The sequence below is a fragment of the Ylistrum balloti genome, unplaced genomic scaffold, assembly GCF_031769215.1.
Source record: "Ylistrum balloti isolate Yb309-2 unplaced genomic scaffold, AGI_CSIRO_Ybal_v1 Utg370796, whole genome shotgun sequence".
NCBI lineage: Eukaryota > Metazoa > Mollusca > Bivalvia > Pectinida > Pectinidae > Ylistrum > Ylistrum balloti.
In genome coordinates, this window is record NW_026782464.1 from 63749 (window position 1) to 83315 (window position 19567).

Consider the following 19567-nt stretch of genomic DNA (forward strand, 5'->3'; position numbering starts at 1 on the left):
TACTAAATTGGAATTCACTTAACAATCACAAAAATTGTTTACAAATTCTACTAACGAGTACACAGATATACAATCTATTTTACACATTATACACATTCATCATTACAGGTGTTTTTTTCTGTCTTTTCATCATTACAAGAAAATGATTATATACAATATTGCATTAAATTTTCAGGCCAAAAAAAAAAAAATATTGTTATAAAGTTGATCGGAGAGATTACCAAAGATCCTGTAGAATATACCATACAGCTGAAAATTTGGAATCAAAACACAAATGATGTCACACCTCTTGAATGTATTTATGTATGTAGCTATGATATGAAATTTTTCCGTAGAAGAAAGAAGTAGAAAAAATTGACGATTAAATTGATTTGCGAATGGTTTGGCATTACTATTTAATTATATCTTGTTGTATGATTAACAAAATAACTGCTCAACAATTTTTTTTTCATTTTTTTTTTCTTCTTAACCGATGTCTGCCAGCATGACTCATTTTCGACTAGTAGCTGTCTGAGAGTATATCAAACAATGTTTAGCCTTCTATGATATCTGACTCTCTGGTTCAGTGAATCCAACACTCGCAGTGAAAAAAACACTTCAGGTGTTGATTCTTAATAAAAAAAATCAGAACTACATTATGAAAACCTTCACTATTCTACACTAAGAATAAGATCAACTCCACACATCGCAAGAGTAGCGTCCCTTAGATTGCATTTTCTTGATGTAGTCTAAGGCAGCCTGCTGCTCCATGCCTCCACATTCCACCAGGACTCTGATTAGTGTTTCATGGACATCACGTGCCATGTTCCTTGCATCACTGAAAAGATTAAAAGAACATTTTTCAACACTTATTTTTGTCTTCTTATTTCATGTATCGCTCATAATTGTTACTGTGCATATATGATTTATTGTCTCATTTTTATGGTTAAAATTCGAAAGGATGTGCTTGCATATTAAACAATAGAATATATTTGAGTCTGAAATACCAAATATCTATCTTCAACTTCACTAACAAACAGAATTGGATAGAGGTTTTTTTTGGATAGTTTTATAGTCTTAGGCTATTTTCTGTACTCTTTGGTCTACCTATATGCACAAAACAATTTCACTAAATAAAAACATTCTTAGAGACTGAGTCTAGACAACTTTGATGTGGATGCTGACTAAAGTTAAAGTCATATAGCTTCTGCTTTATGGTCACCAGACGATAAAAATTGCAGACTTCACATCATACATCAGAGAACTGCACAGTAAGATAGTATAAACACACAGATTATAGATATTTTTCAGACATTCAAAGGGTGGGAGAGTAGAATGGAAGAAATCTGATAGTAAAATGTATTATTAAGACAAAATAATTATTGGTGAGAATGGGTCATTTGTGTTGTATGCAAATGAAATATATCTGCTATAGAATTTCTAACTATAGACAAAACAAACTTGACCTTGACCCATAAGGAACTTCATCAACCTTTTATTGCATTTAAAAGTGTTACCAAACTTTTTCTACAAAACATATCACCATGTAAAAATTCATAGAATAGTAGCATCAAGAAATCTCCCTGGAAAAAAGGTTGGATGGACAAACAGACATCCATATATATGAAGCCAAATGTATTACAGTATTTGCAGATTACTTACCCACAAACATATATATGGCCTCCAGCATCAAGCATCTTCCATACTTCCTCTTTGTTATTACCCAGTAGGTGCTGCACATATACCTTGTTTGGCCCATCACGAGAGAATGCCACATGCATTTTTGAAAGTGTGCCATCATTCTGAAATTCTGTTAACTCCTCCTCATAGAGAAAGTCTTCTGTCTTATGACGACAGCCAAAATACAACACTGTGTCACCCACTTTCTTTCCTGTATAATGAAAAATTGAAGCAAATTTACCGTGATATTTACAAATCCTAATGTAAATAAAAATGACAAAAGCAAATTTATCCAACCATGAAAATTATCCAAAAGTGAACATAGATTAACAAATATTTGCAATAACCAAAATGACTACTTTTTCCAGATATCATCTTTTCCTCTAGTCATTTTCAAGAACCAACTATCACAAATATTCACAAAGATACTATTTAGGAACTGACTATAACAAATATTTACTGAAATGCTTTTCAAGAACCAACTATAACAAATATTCAATAAGGTGCTTTTGAAGAACAGACTACCAGGTATTACAAATTTTCACTGCGACACTATTCACTAGGATGCTTTTCAAAAAATGACTGCCACAAATATTCAATATGATGCTTTTCAAGAAAGGACTACTACAAATATTCATCGAGACACTTTTCAAGAACCAACTCATTCATAAACTTCCAGCGAGAGTGAATTCTCTGTTTATCCAGGTACGGTGGATTTTGGCATGTTAATAATTTTTCATGAAGTATAATTTTGATAATCAATTCATTCAATTCAATATCTTCTTCCGAACAGACATTTTCTATAAAAAAATTGTTCTTACCATCTTTGCGTACATGCTGTCTCTCCTGTATAAATCCCATGAAAGGTGCAAGACCTGTTCCTGGCCCAATCATGATCACGGGTGTGTTTGTCTTGAATGGAAGCCTGAACTGGGATTTCCGGACATAGATTGGTACCAGTGACTGGGTACCATTGTTAGGTTGTTTGAGTGCAAGCCAGTTTGTGGCGACACCCTCAACATCACGCCCTGTGCGAGTTGTGTATTTGACAAGAACAGCTGTGATATGGATACATGTTGGATAAACCTGTTAAAATCGAACATCTGTTACTGAATGCCAATAGAAAACAAATACATATTCTGTAAATTCATATAGTTTCGTGATACCAAAATTTTGTGGTTTCATAAAAACATGCTCCTCTGATGGCATTTTATTTTTTTTGATGAATCTTTCTCACAAAATCAACTCGTACTAAAATTCATGTCAATGTTTATCTATACATCATTTAGTGGACATACCGGTATTAATTCAAGGACTGATAATACCCACAAAATAAACAAAAAAATTAAATACCCACAAAAATGAATGATTGTGCAGTATATCCTTGTCCTTTTTATGTTTCAAGTGTCTCCTTCATTGATAACATTAAAATAAATCAAGCATCAGGTCTGATGTTTCAAAATTACAGCATGTCAGTATAACCAGTTGAAGGGTATGTAATCGATATACCTGTATAGTATGGTTTATACTTCAAAAGCAGCCAAGTGCAACAGTGGCTTATGACCCGTTATTGAATTCATGTATCTTATAATTTTCTGAATTTATATTCAGGGATTAAATTTTCATGGATTATTGTATTAGCTGAGTTGGTAAGCAAGATTTATGACCACTAAATCAAATGCCAATGAAAAAGTATGTTTTTTTGAAAATCACAAAATTTGAGCCCTACATTAATGATTTTTCAACATTAATGACTGAAACCTACAGAGAGTGTCGGTGAAATAAAGCAGTTATTTTGAAAGACTAACAGTATTTTTATTCATATTCATGTTTCAGAAATTTTTCATAAGATCAAATGTATGGAGGTCACTAACATATTTGACCACTCTTGTCAACCAGCCAAAAAAAACCAAAAAACCCAATTCTGAAAATGAGCCTATCTTGAAAATAAGCCTATAGTATCTTACTTGACTAAACTTGCATCTGCTTCCTATTATACAAAATAAGCTGTATCTTATTTTGCGAGTTTTCAGGGTATTAAATGTTGAATAGAAAATCTGTAAAAATGGTCATACCTTTGGTGATGATGAAATGGAGTAATACCTGGCCTGTAACCTTGGCAACAATTCCAGTAAGTGGTCCACAGGTGGCATTAGAGATGGTAAGCTCTCAAGGACTGCCAAAATGTTTCGATGATCCTTGATAATCCATTCACTGTACAATGCCTATTGAAACGTATGATATACCATTTTGAAGAGTAAAATCATGCAATAGTATGACCAACCATCAAATCATATTTAAACAGTCAAAGTAGCCATAAAATATTGGAGTCCACACTTCAAAACTGGGTATCAAATTTGCTTAAGTATATTCCTGTGGTATTTTTCATGAGTTTTTGTAAATAAGCAACAGTAGCAGATTTGTTGATGAACCTGGACACAAAAAAGGGCCATAACTCTATATAAAGTGAACACAAAGTCTAAATCATTATTTCCAAGTGAACAAACAAAATACTTTATCAAGATACCTTAGATTCTGGTGATGAAGATGTCATTTTCACAAGGAATTCTTTGTCCTTTTCATTACCGTATTCTGCTAGTTCACGAAGGATGTGGGTACGTGGCATACTTGTAATATCTACGTAGTGGGACAGAGCGATCCGGTATGTGGTTGGACAGGGGAAAGGGTGCTTCTTACTAGCTTCCTCTGTAACACAAACACAGTACAGATCAGTGTGTGATAATGTTTCTGTACTCCAAACACAGTACAGATCAGAGTGTGATAATGTTTCTGTACTCAAAACACAGTACAGATCAGTGTGTGATAATGTTTCTGTACTCAAAACACAGTACAGATCAGAGTGTGATAATGTTTCTGTACTCCAAACACAGTACAGATCAGTGTGTGATAATGTTTCTGTAACCCAAACACAGTACAGATCAGAGTGATAATGTTTCTGTAACCCAAACACAGTACAGATCAGAGTGTGATAATGTTTCTGTACTCAAAACACAGCACAGATCAGTGTGTGATAATGTTTCTGTACTCAAAACACAGTACAGATCAGAGTGTGATAATGTTTCTGTAACCCAAACACAGTACAGATGTGATAATGTTTCTGTAACCCAAACACAGTACAGATCAGTGTGTGATAATGTTTCTGTACTCCAAACACAGTACAGATCAGTGTGTGATAATGTTTCTGTACTCAAAACACAGTACAGATCAGAGTGTGATAATGTTTCTGTAACCCAAACACAGTACAGATCAGAGTGATAATGTTTCTGTAACCCAAACACAGTACAGATCAGAGTGTGATAATGTTTCTGTAACCCAAACACAGTACAGATCAGTGTGTGATAATGTTTCTGTACTCCAAACACAGTACAGATCAGTGTGTGATAATGTTTCTGTACTCAAAACACAGTACAGATCAGAGTGTGATAATGTTTCTGTACTCAAAACACAGTACAGATCAGTGTGTGATAATGTTTCTGTACTCAAAACACAGTACAGATCAGAGTGTGATAATGTTTCTGTACTCAAAACACAGTACAGATCAGAGTGTGATAATGTTTCTGTACTCCAAACACAGTACAGATCAGTGTGTGATAATGTTTCTGTACTCAAAACACAGTACAGATCAGAGTGTGATAATGTTTCTGTACTCAAAACACAGTACAGATCAGTGTGTGATAATGTTTCTGTACTCAAAACACAGTACAGATCAGAGTGTGATAATGTTTCTGTACTCAAAACACAGTACAGATCAGAGTGTGATAATGTTTCTGTACTCCAAACACAGTACAGATCAGAGTGTGATAATGTTTCTGTACTCAAAACACAGTACAGATCAGTGTGTGATAATGTTTCTGTACTCAAAACACAGTACAGATCAGAGTGTGATAATGTTTCTGTACTCCAAACACAGTACAGATCAGAGTGTGATAATGTTTCTGTAACCCAAACACAGTACAGATCAGTGTGTGATAATGTTTCTGTAACCCAAACACAGTACAGATCAGAGTGATAATGTTTCTGTAACACAAACACAGTACAGATCAGTGTGTGATAATGTTTCTGTACTCCAAACACAGTACAGATCAGTGTGTGATAATGTTTCTGTAACCCAAACACAGTACAGATCAGAGTGATAATGTTTCTGTAACACAAACACAGTACAGATCAGTGTGTGATAATGTTTCTGTAACCCAAACACAGTACAGATCAGTGTGTGATAATGTTTCTGTAACCCAAACACAGTACAGATCAGAGTGATAATGTTTCTGTAACACAAACACAGTACAGATCAGTGTGTGATAATGTTTCTGTAACCCAAACACAGTACAGATCAGTGTGTGATAATGTTTCTGTACTCAAAACACAGTACAGATCAGTGTGTGATAATGTTTCTGTACTCCAAACACAGTACAGATCAGTGTGTGATAATGTTTCTGTACTCCAAACACAGTACAGATCAGAGTGTGATAATGTTTCTGTAACCCAAACACAGTACAGATCAGTGTGTGATAATGTTTCTGTAACCCAAACACAGTACAGATCAGTGTGTGATAATGTTTCTGTAACCCAAACACAGTACAGATCAGTGTGTGATAATGTTTCTGTAACCCAAACACAGTACAGATCAGTGTGTGATAATGTTTCTGTACTCCAAACACAGTACAGATCAGAGTGTGATAATGTTTCTGTACTCAAAACACAGTACAGATCAGTGTGTGATAATGTTTCTGTACTCAAAACACAGTACAGATCAGAGTGTGATAATGTTTCTGTACTCCAAACACAGTACAGATCAGAGTGTGATAATGTTTCTGTAACCCAAACACAGTACAGATCAGAGTGATAATGTTTCTGTAACCCAAACACAGTACAGATCAGAGTGTGATAATGTTTCTGTACTCCAAACACAGTACAGATCAGAGTGTGATAATGTTTCTGTACTCCAAACACAGTACAGATCAGAGTGTGATAATGTTTCTGTAACCCAAACACAGTACAGATCAGAGTGTGATAATGTTTCTGTAACCCAAACACAGTACAGATCAGTGTGTGATAATGTTTCTGTACTCAAAACACAGTACAGATCAGTGTGTGATAATGTTTCTGTACTCAAAACACAGTACAGATCAGAGTGTGATAATGTTTCTGTAACCCAAACACAGTACAGATCAGTGTGTGATAATGTTTCTGTAACCCAAACACAGCACAGATCAGTGTGTGATAATGTTTCTGTACTCAAAACACAGTACAGATCAGAGTGTGATAATGTTTCTGTAACCCAAACACAGTACAGATCAGTGTGTGATAATGTTTCTGTACTCAAAACACAGTACAGATCAGTGTGTGATAATGTTTCTGTAACCCAAACACAGTACAGATCAGTGTGTGATAATGTTTCTGTAACCCAAACACAGTACAGATCAGAGTGTGATAATGTTTCTGTACTCAAAACACAGTACAGATCAGTGTGTGATAATGTTTCAGTGTGTGATAATGTACTCCAAACACAGTACAGATCAGAGTGTGATAATGTTTCTGTAACCCAAACACAGTACAGATCAGTGTGATAATGTTTCTGTACTCAAAACACAGTACAGATCAGTGTGTGATAATGTTTCTGTAACCCAAACACAGTACAGATCAGTGTGTGATAATGTTTCTGTACTCCAAACACAGTACAGATCAGTGTGTGATAATGTTTCTGTACTCAAAACACAGTACAGATCAGAGTGTGATAATGTTTCTGTACTCCACACACAGTACAGATCAGTGTGTGATAATGTTTCTGTAACCCAAACACAGTACAGATCAGAGTGATAATGTTTCTGTAACACAAACACAGTACAGATCAGTGTGTGATAATGTTTCTGTAACCCAAACACAGTACAGATCAGTGTGTGATAATGGTAACCCAAACACAGTACAGATCAGTGTGTGATAATGTTTCTGTAACCCAAACACAGTACAGATCAGTGTGTGATAATGTTTCTGTAACCCAAACACAGTACAGATCAGTGTGTGATAATGTTTCTGTACTCCAAACACAGTACAGATCAGAGTGTGATAATGTTTCTGTACTCCAAACACAGTACAGATCAGTGTGTGATAATGTTTCTGTAACCCAAACACAGTACAGATCAGTGTGTGATAATGTTTCTGTAACCCAAACACAGTACAGATCAGTGTGTGATAATGTTTCTGTACTCCAAACACAGTACAGATCAGAATGTGATAATGTTTCTGTATTCCAAACACAGTGCAGATCAGTTTGTGATAATGTGATAATTTTATCAACTTGCCCTTTGAAATCCAAGAGAATACTTTTTTTCATCTCACTGTTGAACAAATACATTACTTGTGCGTGTGTTATATATACAACATTTCAAATTAAACTCAGATTTAATGTATTGGTTTTGGAGAAAATTTCACGTCTGGTACATGGTGGTAACATGCAAAACTTCAAGTCTTTATCTGGAAAATTGATCAAAGGAACTGTTGGTTTTGGAGAAATTTATTGGTAAATTGTGGTTATAAAGTTATAAATCTTTATCTTTAAATTAATTAAAGCAATTTCAGATAGTACAAATGATCAACAATCATAGACAAAGTCAATTAATCTTAATACCAGTTAATAAATGTTTTACAGAACCCTACAAACAAGATCTGTCTTGTAACCAGATTTCCAGTCCTTAAAATTCACCAAATTACAACCTTTGCCATTGTGTTAATGTATGTGTCTTCAATAGCTGTAAGTTTATATTTTATTATAAAGTTGATCATAACTCTGATAAAACATCAGCAGTGATGATTTTTCCAGCAAATGTCACAAACAAAACTGATAACTGGAAATATTTCTAACTTTTAAAGAACTCACCATCAACATTGGTAAGGGTGAAAACCTGGTCCAGGTCTGCATTAAGACGTTTTCCAATCGCATTTACAATATCCTGGTTATTAACGGGATATACAGCTACATGATCACCTGCTTCGTACCTTAAATAGGGACACAATGCTAACTAAATGATTTGAGATCTGTAAACCGTAAATTGCTTTGTATGCATTTCATTTCATGAAAAATTCAATACAGTATCCAAGAGGACTGCAGTGAGGGATTTTATCTTAAACTGTCAAAATAAAACATATCAGCGTAGATACTATGAACTTGTTTTCTTATAAACTAAAATTCCCCTTATTCATGATCAACTAAAATTTGAGAAAGGATCCCTCTGATACATAATATGTGAAGTGTACCTGATTTTTGAGCCGCTGATATCAAATTGAATATGCATGCAGGATCGGTCTCCACCCTTGTGCAGCTCCCGGTTCACAATAACGGGTGCTAGGTATGGGTTTTTGGCATCGTATGGCCTGAAAAGATCAAGAGGTCCAGAAGCCCTGTATCACATTGTAACAACAGCAAAATAGTCATCATGCATTCCAATATTTCTGTTCAAGGTGACAATGTACGTTAGAAATGAACAGGTTTTCTTAAACTAACCAAATAATTATTGCAAATTTGACCTCTGTGACATTGAAATGAAATAAAGTTCAAGGACTTGAATGCCTCCTCAGTGCCATGAGTTGGACTTCTTGGACTTGAAAAGAAGATTTTTATGGCTTGTAACATATTTGACACAAAGTGACATTAAAAATAGGTCAACGTCATCTATAGGAGAAGAACTAGATGAGATGAACCTGTTCGGTAAATGATGACTCCCTGGATTTTAACAAATCTAGAGAACAAGATTATGATTTTTAAAGGTTTTTAACATATTTGACACTTTTAACCATGGATGTTTAGAAATAAAAAAAGAATATTCTTGGAATTTATCTTTAACATCATAGACCCCTCAGTCTGTGACCTACACAATAAGTCCAGTTCATTTATCTGAAGATGTTACGGCATACAACCCTACAGGTCAATATCAGTACATATTTACTTACAGTTTTCAAGAAGATGTTGTATAAATTCATTGACTGACAGATTGACCAACAGACAGATGACAGACACTTCACCTTACCATAATATAAGCTAACTGCCTCTTTGTGTCAAGTGAATTGAAAAACTGGCTAATATGATAACAAAAATCAACTGGTTGGAAGTATCATGCTTTCTTCACATGACTGTTCCATAAAAATGTGACAATGAGATATCCACTAATAGAGAAATCAATCTTACGGTTTCTGGTTTCTGAATGATCCAAGTCTTGCTATCTCTCCTTTGTATGTTTTCTCATTTGGTAAGTCATCGTGTGTGGAGAGACTGTATTGACGTATACTGAAAACAAACATTACCACCACCATGTTGTTAATTCCATGTTTCATCAATACAAACTTTATTTCTATTAAACAGGCTAAAGCAAATCTTTTAAAATGTTTTCCTTGATTTATTGCCCACAAACTATCACAGGTAGGGAGCATCAGACCACACACTTCATTTGAAGTTATGTAGACCAACACACTAGAAAACTAAAACTATATGTTTGTATAAAAATAGATTTAGACACATTTTTAATAAAATACTGGAATTATCCTCTTTGCCAGCAGAATCACATTACAGTTTCAAGTGAAACAATTTTTCATAATCATGTCTACATGTACAGGTTTCCCTACACTACAATCCTCTATGTGAGAATACACACACTAAAATCTAACATTCAATATTTATGACAAAAACAATGACACAATCAAATACTTACTTGAATTGGTCTCCTGTTGCTTCAACTCCAAAGTGTTCACAAACAGCGGGCCAGAATTTTTCTTTCCATGTAACAAAATCTTCTTCAATGCTGAAATAATATATAAGGTATATCAGTAATACAGGTGATAGTTAAACATCATGTGATTATTTTTCTTTGTCATATCCTATTTATTGGTATATTATGTTTCTCCATTACAGCCTTTTCTCTGTTATATCAATTTTCTTAATGAATTGCTCTCTGTTCTGATATTTCTCTGCATCAAATAATTTTCACTTTTGATTAATTTTCTCTGTTAAATTATTTTCTCGTATATTATTTTTCTCCCTGATATAATTTTCTCTGTAATGTTATTTTCGCTGGTATATGATTTGTTGTATGGTTTTCTGTTAGATTATTTTCACTGTTAAATTTTTTTTCTGTTATACTAATTTAACTGTACCTGTTCACCCTTCATCTTTCATTAAAAGCTTGTTATTTAATTTAAGGTCTGAAATGTCACAAATTCTTCTATCTTTAGCAGAAATTTGTTTGTCACGAGACTATCTTCTTACTTTCCATCATCGTCTCCACATCCAAGTTCAAATATTCTCTCTGCTCCAAGCTCTTCTAGTTTCTTGTCCATGAAAATCCCCATAGCATTGAAGTGTTCATAGGTTTTATTTCCTAAACCAAAAACCTGTTACAGATTGAAAAACAATGTTTTAAAATTAACTCACTTTCTGAAAGGTTAGTTAAAGTTTTTATTTTCAACAAAGTGGAATACGTTAAGCATACTTCTAACCCATATCAAGTTTTAATCAATTCTGCAAGGTTTAATTAGCATATCCACAATGATATCCTATAATGTCAACATACAAGAACTGCAGTTAGTGTCTACAATACTTCTGTACAATACTTTCAGCAAGGAAAGGACTTTTTGAAATAGTATTATCGCCACATTGGGTATATTAAAAGGAAATATGTTTTAACAAAATTTCTGGGGAAAAAAATCCAGATTAAAAAAATGTCTAATTTCTAATTAGTACATGATAGCAAATTAAAATCTCTTAAGAAAAAGACTTTCTTACTTACAGCAAATTTTACTCCATTTAGCTCAGAGTCTGTACTTTGTAGCCAATCATAAAATTCTTGAGCATTATCTGTGGGGTCGCCTTCTCCATAAGTTGCCATGCAGAATATAGCCAGCGCATTGTCAATTTCTTTCAATTTAACAAGATCCTCCTGCAGTAATGAAATTTAAAAGTTGTGTTAAGTGTCAATGCCCTTCTACTGTAAACTCATTTTAATTTTTGTGGGGGTTTATTTTCTTAATTTCATTGGTACACTTAATCCATGAATTCATGTGCCCACAAAATCTTGAAATTAGTATAAATAGATCTATCACTTAATTTATCAATTTTCATGTCCACAATTATGACCTTTCAGCCATTCAGCCTTTCAACGGACGATAATACATAGATCAGATTTATTGAGCCACTTAATCAAATGTGCAGGATTTTTTTTCGAAAAACTAAAAAAATTGAACCCCACAAAAATTTGTGATTTTACAGTATATAAAGATTGAAGATTAAATGTCAAGAGTATTTGGTAGTAAAATGTTGATTTAGAGCTATAAAATCTTGTGATTTCTGTGGTATGTTCAGGTATCATCATGTTGTAACATGGTAAAGAACTCTACCAAATCCTCCCACAGATCCATCTAACAGTGTTACCAGAACTTATCAGAAGTTACTGAGGCAAAATTAATGTATTATGGTACAGGGATGAAAATATATTGGTATACAGTATTTGAAAAATCTTTTTTTTCAATGAAATCTCGATCCTAATGGTTAGATTAAGAATACAGACAAGCTCACCATTTCACACTCTTCAGGATCTGCAACCATTCCCTTCATCCCATAACATGTGGCATCTTTAGCCAAACGTCCAGCAAATTCCTCTGCTGTTCCTGTCTGCGATCCATAAAACACAATCACATTCCTTCCCTAGAAGAAAATCACAATTAAAATTTAAATGGTGTTTAATGTAAAAATTCAGTACAACATTTGAGAAAAAGCCATGTACCAAAAATACATAATTCCTTGCATACTACCGGGGTTGTATTGTATGTATATGGTAGCTGACAACAAAAATTACCTGTAGCAAAGTATCAAACCATGATTTTACAATAAACTTTGTGAAATGATTTTAAAAATTTTTATTCTAAAAGTTGTGCATGTCATTCCCCCCATCAAAAAATGATATATTGATGTTTTTCTTCGTTTTGTCGATATCTCCAATTTTTATAAACTAACCACGGATGAGCCTCTAACCAAAATAAGTTTTTGCTGTTAGTGATCGTTTGAAACTTTAACGAAACTTTAGCTGTGTACTGAAGTTCAAACTTTAGCTTTGTACTGAAAGTTCAAGCTTTTGCTGTGTACTGAAAGAAGCCTTTGCTGTGTACTGAAAGAAGCCTTTGCTGTGAACTGAAAGAAGCCTTTGCTGTGTACTGAAAGTTCTGATTCAGAAGGAAAAGCTTGAGGGTAAGATAGCTTGATCAGGTTATTTTTTTGACAGCATTTTAAAAACCATTTTTTTCTCAAATTTCTGATGAATCATATAAGACAGGCATACTTGATTTCATTTATAATTACACAGCACGTACAAATGACTGATTCTTGGCAGATAATCACAATCATGCTTGGTAGTTCAAACAGATCAACAATTGATGAAATATGTTTTTCATGTAAACATTAATATATTGTATATAACTGTGCAGTATGAGATCTGAAGACTTACTGAGGCTTTCATCTTCTCTATGAATCCAGCATTACTAGCTTGGTCCTGCATTGGCCTGAAAATAGATTGTTTTGCATATACTGAATACTCTTAAAAACAGGTAAAGTCTTAAAGGTTGCAAAATGAAATTTACTAGTATTTCAAACTCTGTGTGGCTGTAATTACAATTGTTAGATAAGTATCAAGGACTCTGAAAAACCATTCCAATAATAATAATATTATGTTCTAATATTCCCCACTGTTGTCTATCAAGATATAAAAGCATAAGAAAACCCAAATATCAACCCCAATTCCCATCCCTCATGTCACAGTATTGTATATAATTATCTCTCAATCTCTCAGGGGTAGGGAGTGGAGGGGTAGAGCCAACACCGTGACACTTCTAGTATAGAGGTATAATGTTCCAGATACCCTTCCCTTGGATACCTAGCCCGGTATGCAGGGCGATTGAGGAATAGGGGCAATCAAAGTCAGTTATTAATTGCAACAAGTTCCAGGTAAGTTTTCGGTTATTACTATAACCGAAAACTTACCTTGAACTTGTTGCGATTGATAACTGTCTTTAATTATCCCTCAGGTACAGTGTATATACATAAATCAGATTCCTTCACCACCAATGTCAACATATCTTAAAACATACTTACTGTACCGTTAGCTTCTTAAATGTTGGTTCTTCTTGTTTCTTGTTCTTGAAGAAGAAGTAGTATATACAGACACCAGCCAATGCTGACAAAATGAAGAAATCTAGTGTCGAGAACAATCCCTCTTCTATGGGGGCTGTCTCTCCACCAGCCTCTAGTGGGATCTCTGAATCTACCATACCTTCACTCATATTGAATATTTCAAATCTGTGGAAGAAAATACAGCAAAAAATTAGTGTATGTTAAAATTACTAGCAGTTACCAATTAGTGTATGTTAAAATTACTAGCAGTTACCAATTAGTGTATGTTAAAATTACTAGCAGTTACCAATTAGTGTATGTTAAAATTACTAGCAGTTACCAATCAGTGTATGTTAAAATTACTAGCAGTTACCAATCAGTGTATGTTAAAATTACTAGCAGTTACCAATCAGTGTATGTTAAAATTACTAGCAGTTACCAATTAGTGTATGTTAAAATTACTAGCAGTTACCAATTAGTGTATGTTAAAATTACTAGCAGTTACCAATTAGTGTATGTTAAAATTACTAGCAGTTACCAATTAGTGTATGTTAAAATTACTAGCAGTTACCAATTAGTGTATGTTAAAATTACTAGCAGTTACCAATCAGTGTATGTTAAAATTACTAGCAGTTACCATTCAGACCTAATTAATTCTTAATGTCAACCATGAAATTTCAACACAATTTTGATATTTTTCAGCCAGGAAATAAATTTCAGGAATTTATTAAGTAGATGAGTGATATAAGTTCCCTGTGCCCTAGCTATCTAGAAAAGAAATTGGATAAAAGAGTGGCACTGAATGGTTTATCTGGTTTATATTATCTCCTAACAAAGAAAATGATGTTTTACCCGCAACACTGTCATTTATACTGACCATAATGTCATATATGACAAAGAGATCAAGTTGACTTAAGACATAGTTATACTTGCTCTGACAGTGAAACGTATCGTTCAGGTATCATTATATCACATGAAATGACATTCTATCTAATGCTATAGGATCCTTACTAAATCTTGATTATATCCAATCCTAATGACTTATAATGATTTTACATCCACCCTGTTACTTTCCCATATACCTATCACTTATTAAAAATGAAATTTGTTTCTTATCTATATTTTTTCTTTTGAATTGCGGATTGCCAAGAGTGCCTTCATATAGCTTTCTCTATACATATCATGTACACTTATACTGTCAATGAATGAAATAAAAAATACAACTGAAGTGGGTTTTTTTTTTTTTTTTGCTGTTGTATTTATAAGAATGACTGAAATTACTTCAGCAGAATAAATTGCATTTAGTATCACTGTGATGTGGTAGAAATTTCCAGCCCCACTACCTAACTGTTTAGTACTGTCATACAGTATATATACAGTATACCTGGTATCGAATTGTAGGGTTAAAAATAGTGCCATGTCAACGTATATATATACACACAGGTACATGGTTTGTTTACTTAGTCAACACTATTATCTTCATCTGGTCAGAACTGTACTAACACAAGGTAAATGTGTGTCAGTGCTATACTTAGTGACATCGAGGGAGCAGTTTAATTTATTCAGTTTAGCTCAGCATGATTACCTCGTGTTGTCAAATCTGATGTAATACAGCAGAATACGGAATATCTTTTACATATGTATATATCCCCATATGATCAGACATCAGCACACAAGTGCCGTTAAATAGAGAGTCACAACAATCTCATTTGAATTCTATACAATCAAGCCCAGCATGACCAATTATAGGAACTTAAAACTTGTCACAGTAATTTTGGAGGGGTTTTTTCTGAATAGTCTAGAGCATCACTTCTAAGATTTTGATGAGTCCAGTTACTGAGAAATATACCCCATAAGTGGTTCTCAAAATCTAAGTTAGTCCCACAGGAAAAAGCAGGAGTTCAGGACTCAAATATTTAATTGTGTCAACACACATATATATAGTTTCATTCCTCTTTTCTATGTATGATTAAATATGCCTTGTTCAGAAATATTGAAGTCATAAACATTAAAGGTATTTAAGGATAGTAAAATTCTACTCGACCTCGGAATGGAATTAAAGTCTGAACCAATAAGGCCTGGACAAAATTCTGAGCTGTAGTTCAACCTCCTTTTGTTGAGATCCCCTTTTCTCTTACCCTTGACAAGTGTATCCACAGTGATAAGTTGAGAGGACAGAATGCTCTTTTAATAACTACAATGTCATGTCAACAATGCAGAGCATTGACATTACAACAACACATTTACATGAAGACCAGCGGGGTACGAGAAAAATAATCATTCATATCCCTGTTGGTGAGATATGGTGATCTCAACCCTTAGAGAAAGATTAATAAGTTGCAAACACTCAGCAAGCATCCTGTTTGCCAACATAATAATCTTTCCCAAATGGTGATTAACAAATAAAATCTGGTAAAACATAGGATGGCCACCTGTCAGCCATTTAAATCTGATCAGTCTGACAAAAACACCCATCAATACAAGAATTATACTTCATTATGTCTTGCCTGAAAGTTTTGCTAACATATGGTTCAGATACCTTAATTGAGCACTAACTGGTTGATTTTTTCATATATTGTGTTTTGGTACTTCTATATCTGCTTAACATGATATCCTGCTTTAAATTTTTTCATCTTCTATGGTATGCAAAAAAATATTCCTAAAAGCTGACAATGCAAGTTAGAAAACTAACATGTTGAAATAACAAAAAATGTATTTTTAGAATGCTTCCAAGACCTCCCCTCTAAGCTAACAGCATTGTTTGGTCATCGTATCTAAGAACGAGGCAGACATTTAAGTCAAAACATTGCTAGGAAATGTGTTATTATTTCAAAAATAGCACAATGTAACAAATCTATACACATTGCATAAGAACATACATTTACTCATTTTCATTTTTTTCTTCAGAGTAACGGAAGAATCTGGAAATGGAATTTGAAAATGTATCTATAACAAACTGCTACAATATTAGCCATACAACAGAAATACACATTTATATACATTACTATTTACACTCCTTGAGCCATGCGTTTTTCAGGAAAAAAGCTCAACATAACAACAAACACTAAATCATACCTTGTTCGTCCTTAATACAGAAATAAATTCCTGTATTGTAAGCTTGACAATTTCCAGATATTACCTTCAGAAAATGTCACAAGTCAAATTTTAAATTCTATGACTGTTTTACTGGTCAAACATTTCAGGGCTCTCAATCTGCCAGATTTGGGGCCGAATTCCCAATGCAAAATAGTATTTTTTTTCTTAATTTAGACCCCAAGTTTTCCCAATTCTAAGGAAAACACCATTATTTTTCCTAATTCAAAGGGCTCCGGGCCCCAGTTCCTAAATGGGGTGTGAGAGCCCTGTATTTACACGACCAATATTGAGACAACATGAACAAATACTTGTATGTTATATAGCATTTTTCAAGAGCTCCAGTGACATAGTAAAACTGGTTGTGTCTAGAATTCAGTGCACATTCACATGTTTCAGGATACATGTGATGGACAGCAGGGAATTTGCTGTATTTTCAGTATATTCTTTTTATCATATTTATTCTATTGATTGAATATAATTTTGGATACAATGTAGCTAGTAAGTACTGATTATTCATATCATTTCAATATCCTCAAGTGAATGTACTCTTTCAGGGTCACATGCTATTATAATATACAGGTGAGTTTCACTTTTGGCAGTCAATATTGAAATAACTACCGGTTGGATTTATTTATGTATTTAACTGGTTTTACATCCACTATTAAGGCCTTTTGGCCTCTCTGCAGATGAGAAAAGACAGGAAAGTGAGAAGAAGGGAATTTTAGGAAGTGATAGGAGTGAGTGGGATACAGAGATGAGGGACATTTACACACAGGCCACAATTTTAATGTCCATCCGAATGACTGGGTTAGTGGTTAGTTGTTAGATGTTAATTAGGTGCTGGGGGGCGATATATTTTTTGGTGTCCATACAGGTTAACCTTGTCTTTCATTTCTTTCTGCCACTATATATACTCCAGTTTGACAGGTTGCAAGCCTTTTATACCCTGAGATATGCTTAGGACAAGCTTAGGCTAAAATGTCTGCCACTTCCTTTGATATGCTGACTGGAAGACATTATCATTATGAGGGACATCACTGAAGCATTTGGGAAACAGAAATTTTTCTTTTTAATCTCAAAATGATTTCTTTTTAACTTGCATTGTCAGTTTTAATGATATTTCACAGTCAGCCAGAGCACAGGTAAATGATACAGTGATAGCTAAGTGATTCCAGTAAATAGAGCAAACACTCCCTGTTGTATATGTACATCTCATGACATCGTCTTAACATAACTCTAATGCAAATTCACCACAAGATGGGTGTATGCTAATTACTTTTCAATCTCCAGGTGGGTAAAATTGGCAATTTTTGACCCATACATCCAGAAAATGTAACATCTATTTTTTGGTAAATCAAGGTAGTTTCAACCACAACATACCCAAGCCTAATCTGTTAAGCTTGGTAATTTATTGCTCGACTAGTTTCGTCTCTGTAAGTGAGGCTTCTTTATTCATCTATCCTTTCTTCGGGTTTTACATACAAAATCAATCATCAAATTCAACACTCATGAATTTTGAGCTTTAAAAATATATTACAAAAATACTAGAGTCACCACCTGCATGTGACTGTATCACAATGTCCTTTTTTTTTTGCTACTTTCAATTCTTATTTCCACCAATAACTCACATAATCCATCTAGATGGTTGCGTTAGAGTTTGGCTTTCGAAAATGGGTGATTATATATCTGGTAGGCATAAATAATGTGATTATTTTCTTTTTAAATAACATAGCAACTTTGAAGGAATCAATATTGTCTTGCAAGTTATAATCACTGTGGATTCTTCCAACAGTAAAATTCCTCACAATTCCTTTTTTGTTGTAAAATAAATTCTGCTAATGCATTAATACATGTGAACATCACATATAAAAAGTTTCGGGTCGAAATCACTGAATTAATTATTCACTTGGGGTGACTTTATTCTGGAACTGACATAAGCATCTAAGTGATGCGAAAACTGAAGTAAAACATTTTTGTCAGCCAGACACTGTGCCCTTTCAGTGAAACTCCCAACCTTGTATCATCGGGTCATAATCGAGGACGACACTTACCAGTATCTGTACATTGAACATCATTACGACCGAGGTTTCATTCACAAATGTTTTAAAATTCAATGGAATCTTACATCGACTTTGCCGAATTTCATATAATTATATAATCATCTGCAGTATCAAGAAAACCAGAACAAGCAACTGAAGTCTCTACGTGACCAAACACCCAAAGCCAGCGATAGAAATAATTTCATAGATCGTGTGGTATTTCAAGACAAACATTTTCGTATCGGCTTGTAACTTACTAATTCAGAATCCTATAGCAATAATTCGCTTCCGAGATATGTCTCTCCTTGCCCATAAAACTCAGTCGTCTGAGGTTGTTGTATAATGTCTTATTCCACAGCTGACTGGTGGCTGACCGGAGTCTAGTCAGTGAGCACTTGTTCCTGTGACGTATAAGTAGGCCAGGGAGTGTTCATTATCTGTGTCTGTCACACGCGTGTTCCAACAATCGTGGTGATCTCACATGTATAAGAATATCTGTGATATCATACTTGCTGATGTTACATATTTACTAATTGGACGTGTAGACATGTTTTATGTTATCGTTTGTTAACTGAATATATAATTCGTTTATGTAACGATTGTACGG

The 19567-nt window shown here is 34.1% G+C and overlaps 1 protein-coding gene across 1 annotated transcript; it reads right to left on the minus strand.

The window, feature by feature from the left end:
• Positions 1-638: 638 nt before the first annotated feature.
• On the minus strand, positions 639-19267 carry LOC132558571 (NADPH--cytochrome P450 reductase-like). The gene is made up of 15 exons (XM_060223156.1): positions 19218-19267; positions 13808-14011; positions 13164-13218; positions 12239-12367; positions 11454-11603; positions 10934-11058; positions 10380-10469; positions 9860-9958; positions 8932-9048; positions 8555-8673; positions 4187-4365; positions 3735-3884; positions 2481-2745; positions 1642-1870; positions 639-817 (listed from the first exon to the last, which is right to left on the minus strand). The coding sequence occupies exons 2-15, from the start codon at positions 13993-13995 to the stop codon at positions 673-675; spliced, it is 2040 nt and encodes a 679-aa protein (XP_060079139.1). The 5' UTR covers positions 13996-14011; positions 19218-19267; the 3' UTR covers positions 639-672.
• Positions 19268-19567: the final 300 nt, after the last annotated feature.

What these genes read in the sequence shown, in the direction of transcription:
- LOC132558571 (XM_060223156.1), bottom strand. Translation starts at nt 13,995, where the DNA reads ATGAGTGAAGGTATGGTAGATTCAGAGATCCCACTAGAGGCTGGTGGA. An exon ending in CACCCTTACCAATGTTGATG is followed by an intron (nt 4,366 to 8,554) that starts GTGAGTTCTTTA and finishes TTTGTGTTACAG; the next exon opens with AGGAAGCTAGTAAGAAGCAC. An exon ending in CTTCATCACCAGAATCTAAG is followed by an intron (nt 3,885 to 4,186) that starts GTATCTTGATAA and finishes ACGTTTCAATAG; the next exon opens with GCATTGTACAGTGAATGGAT.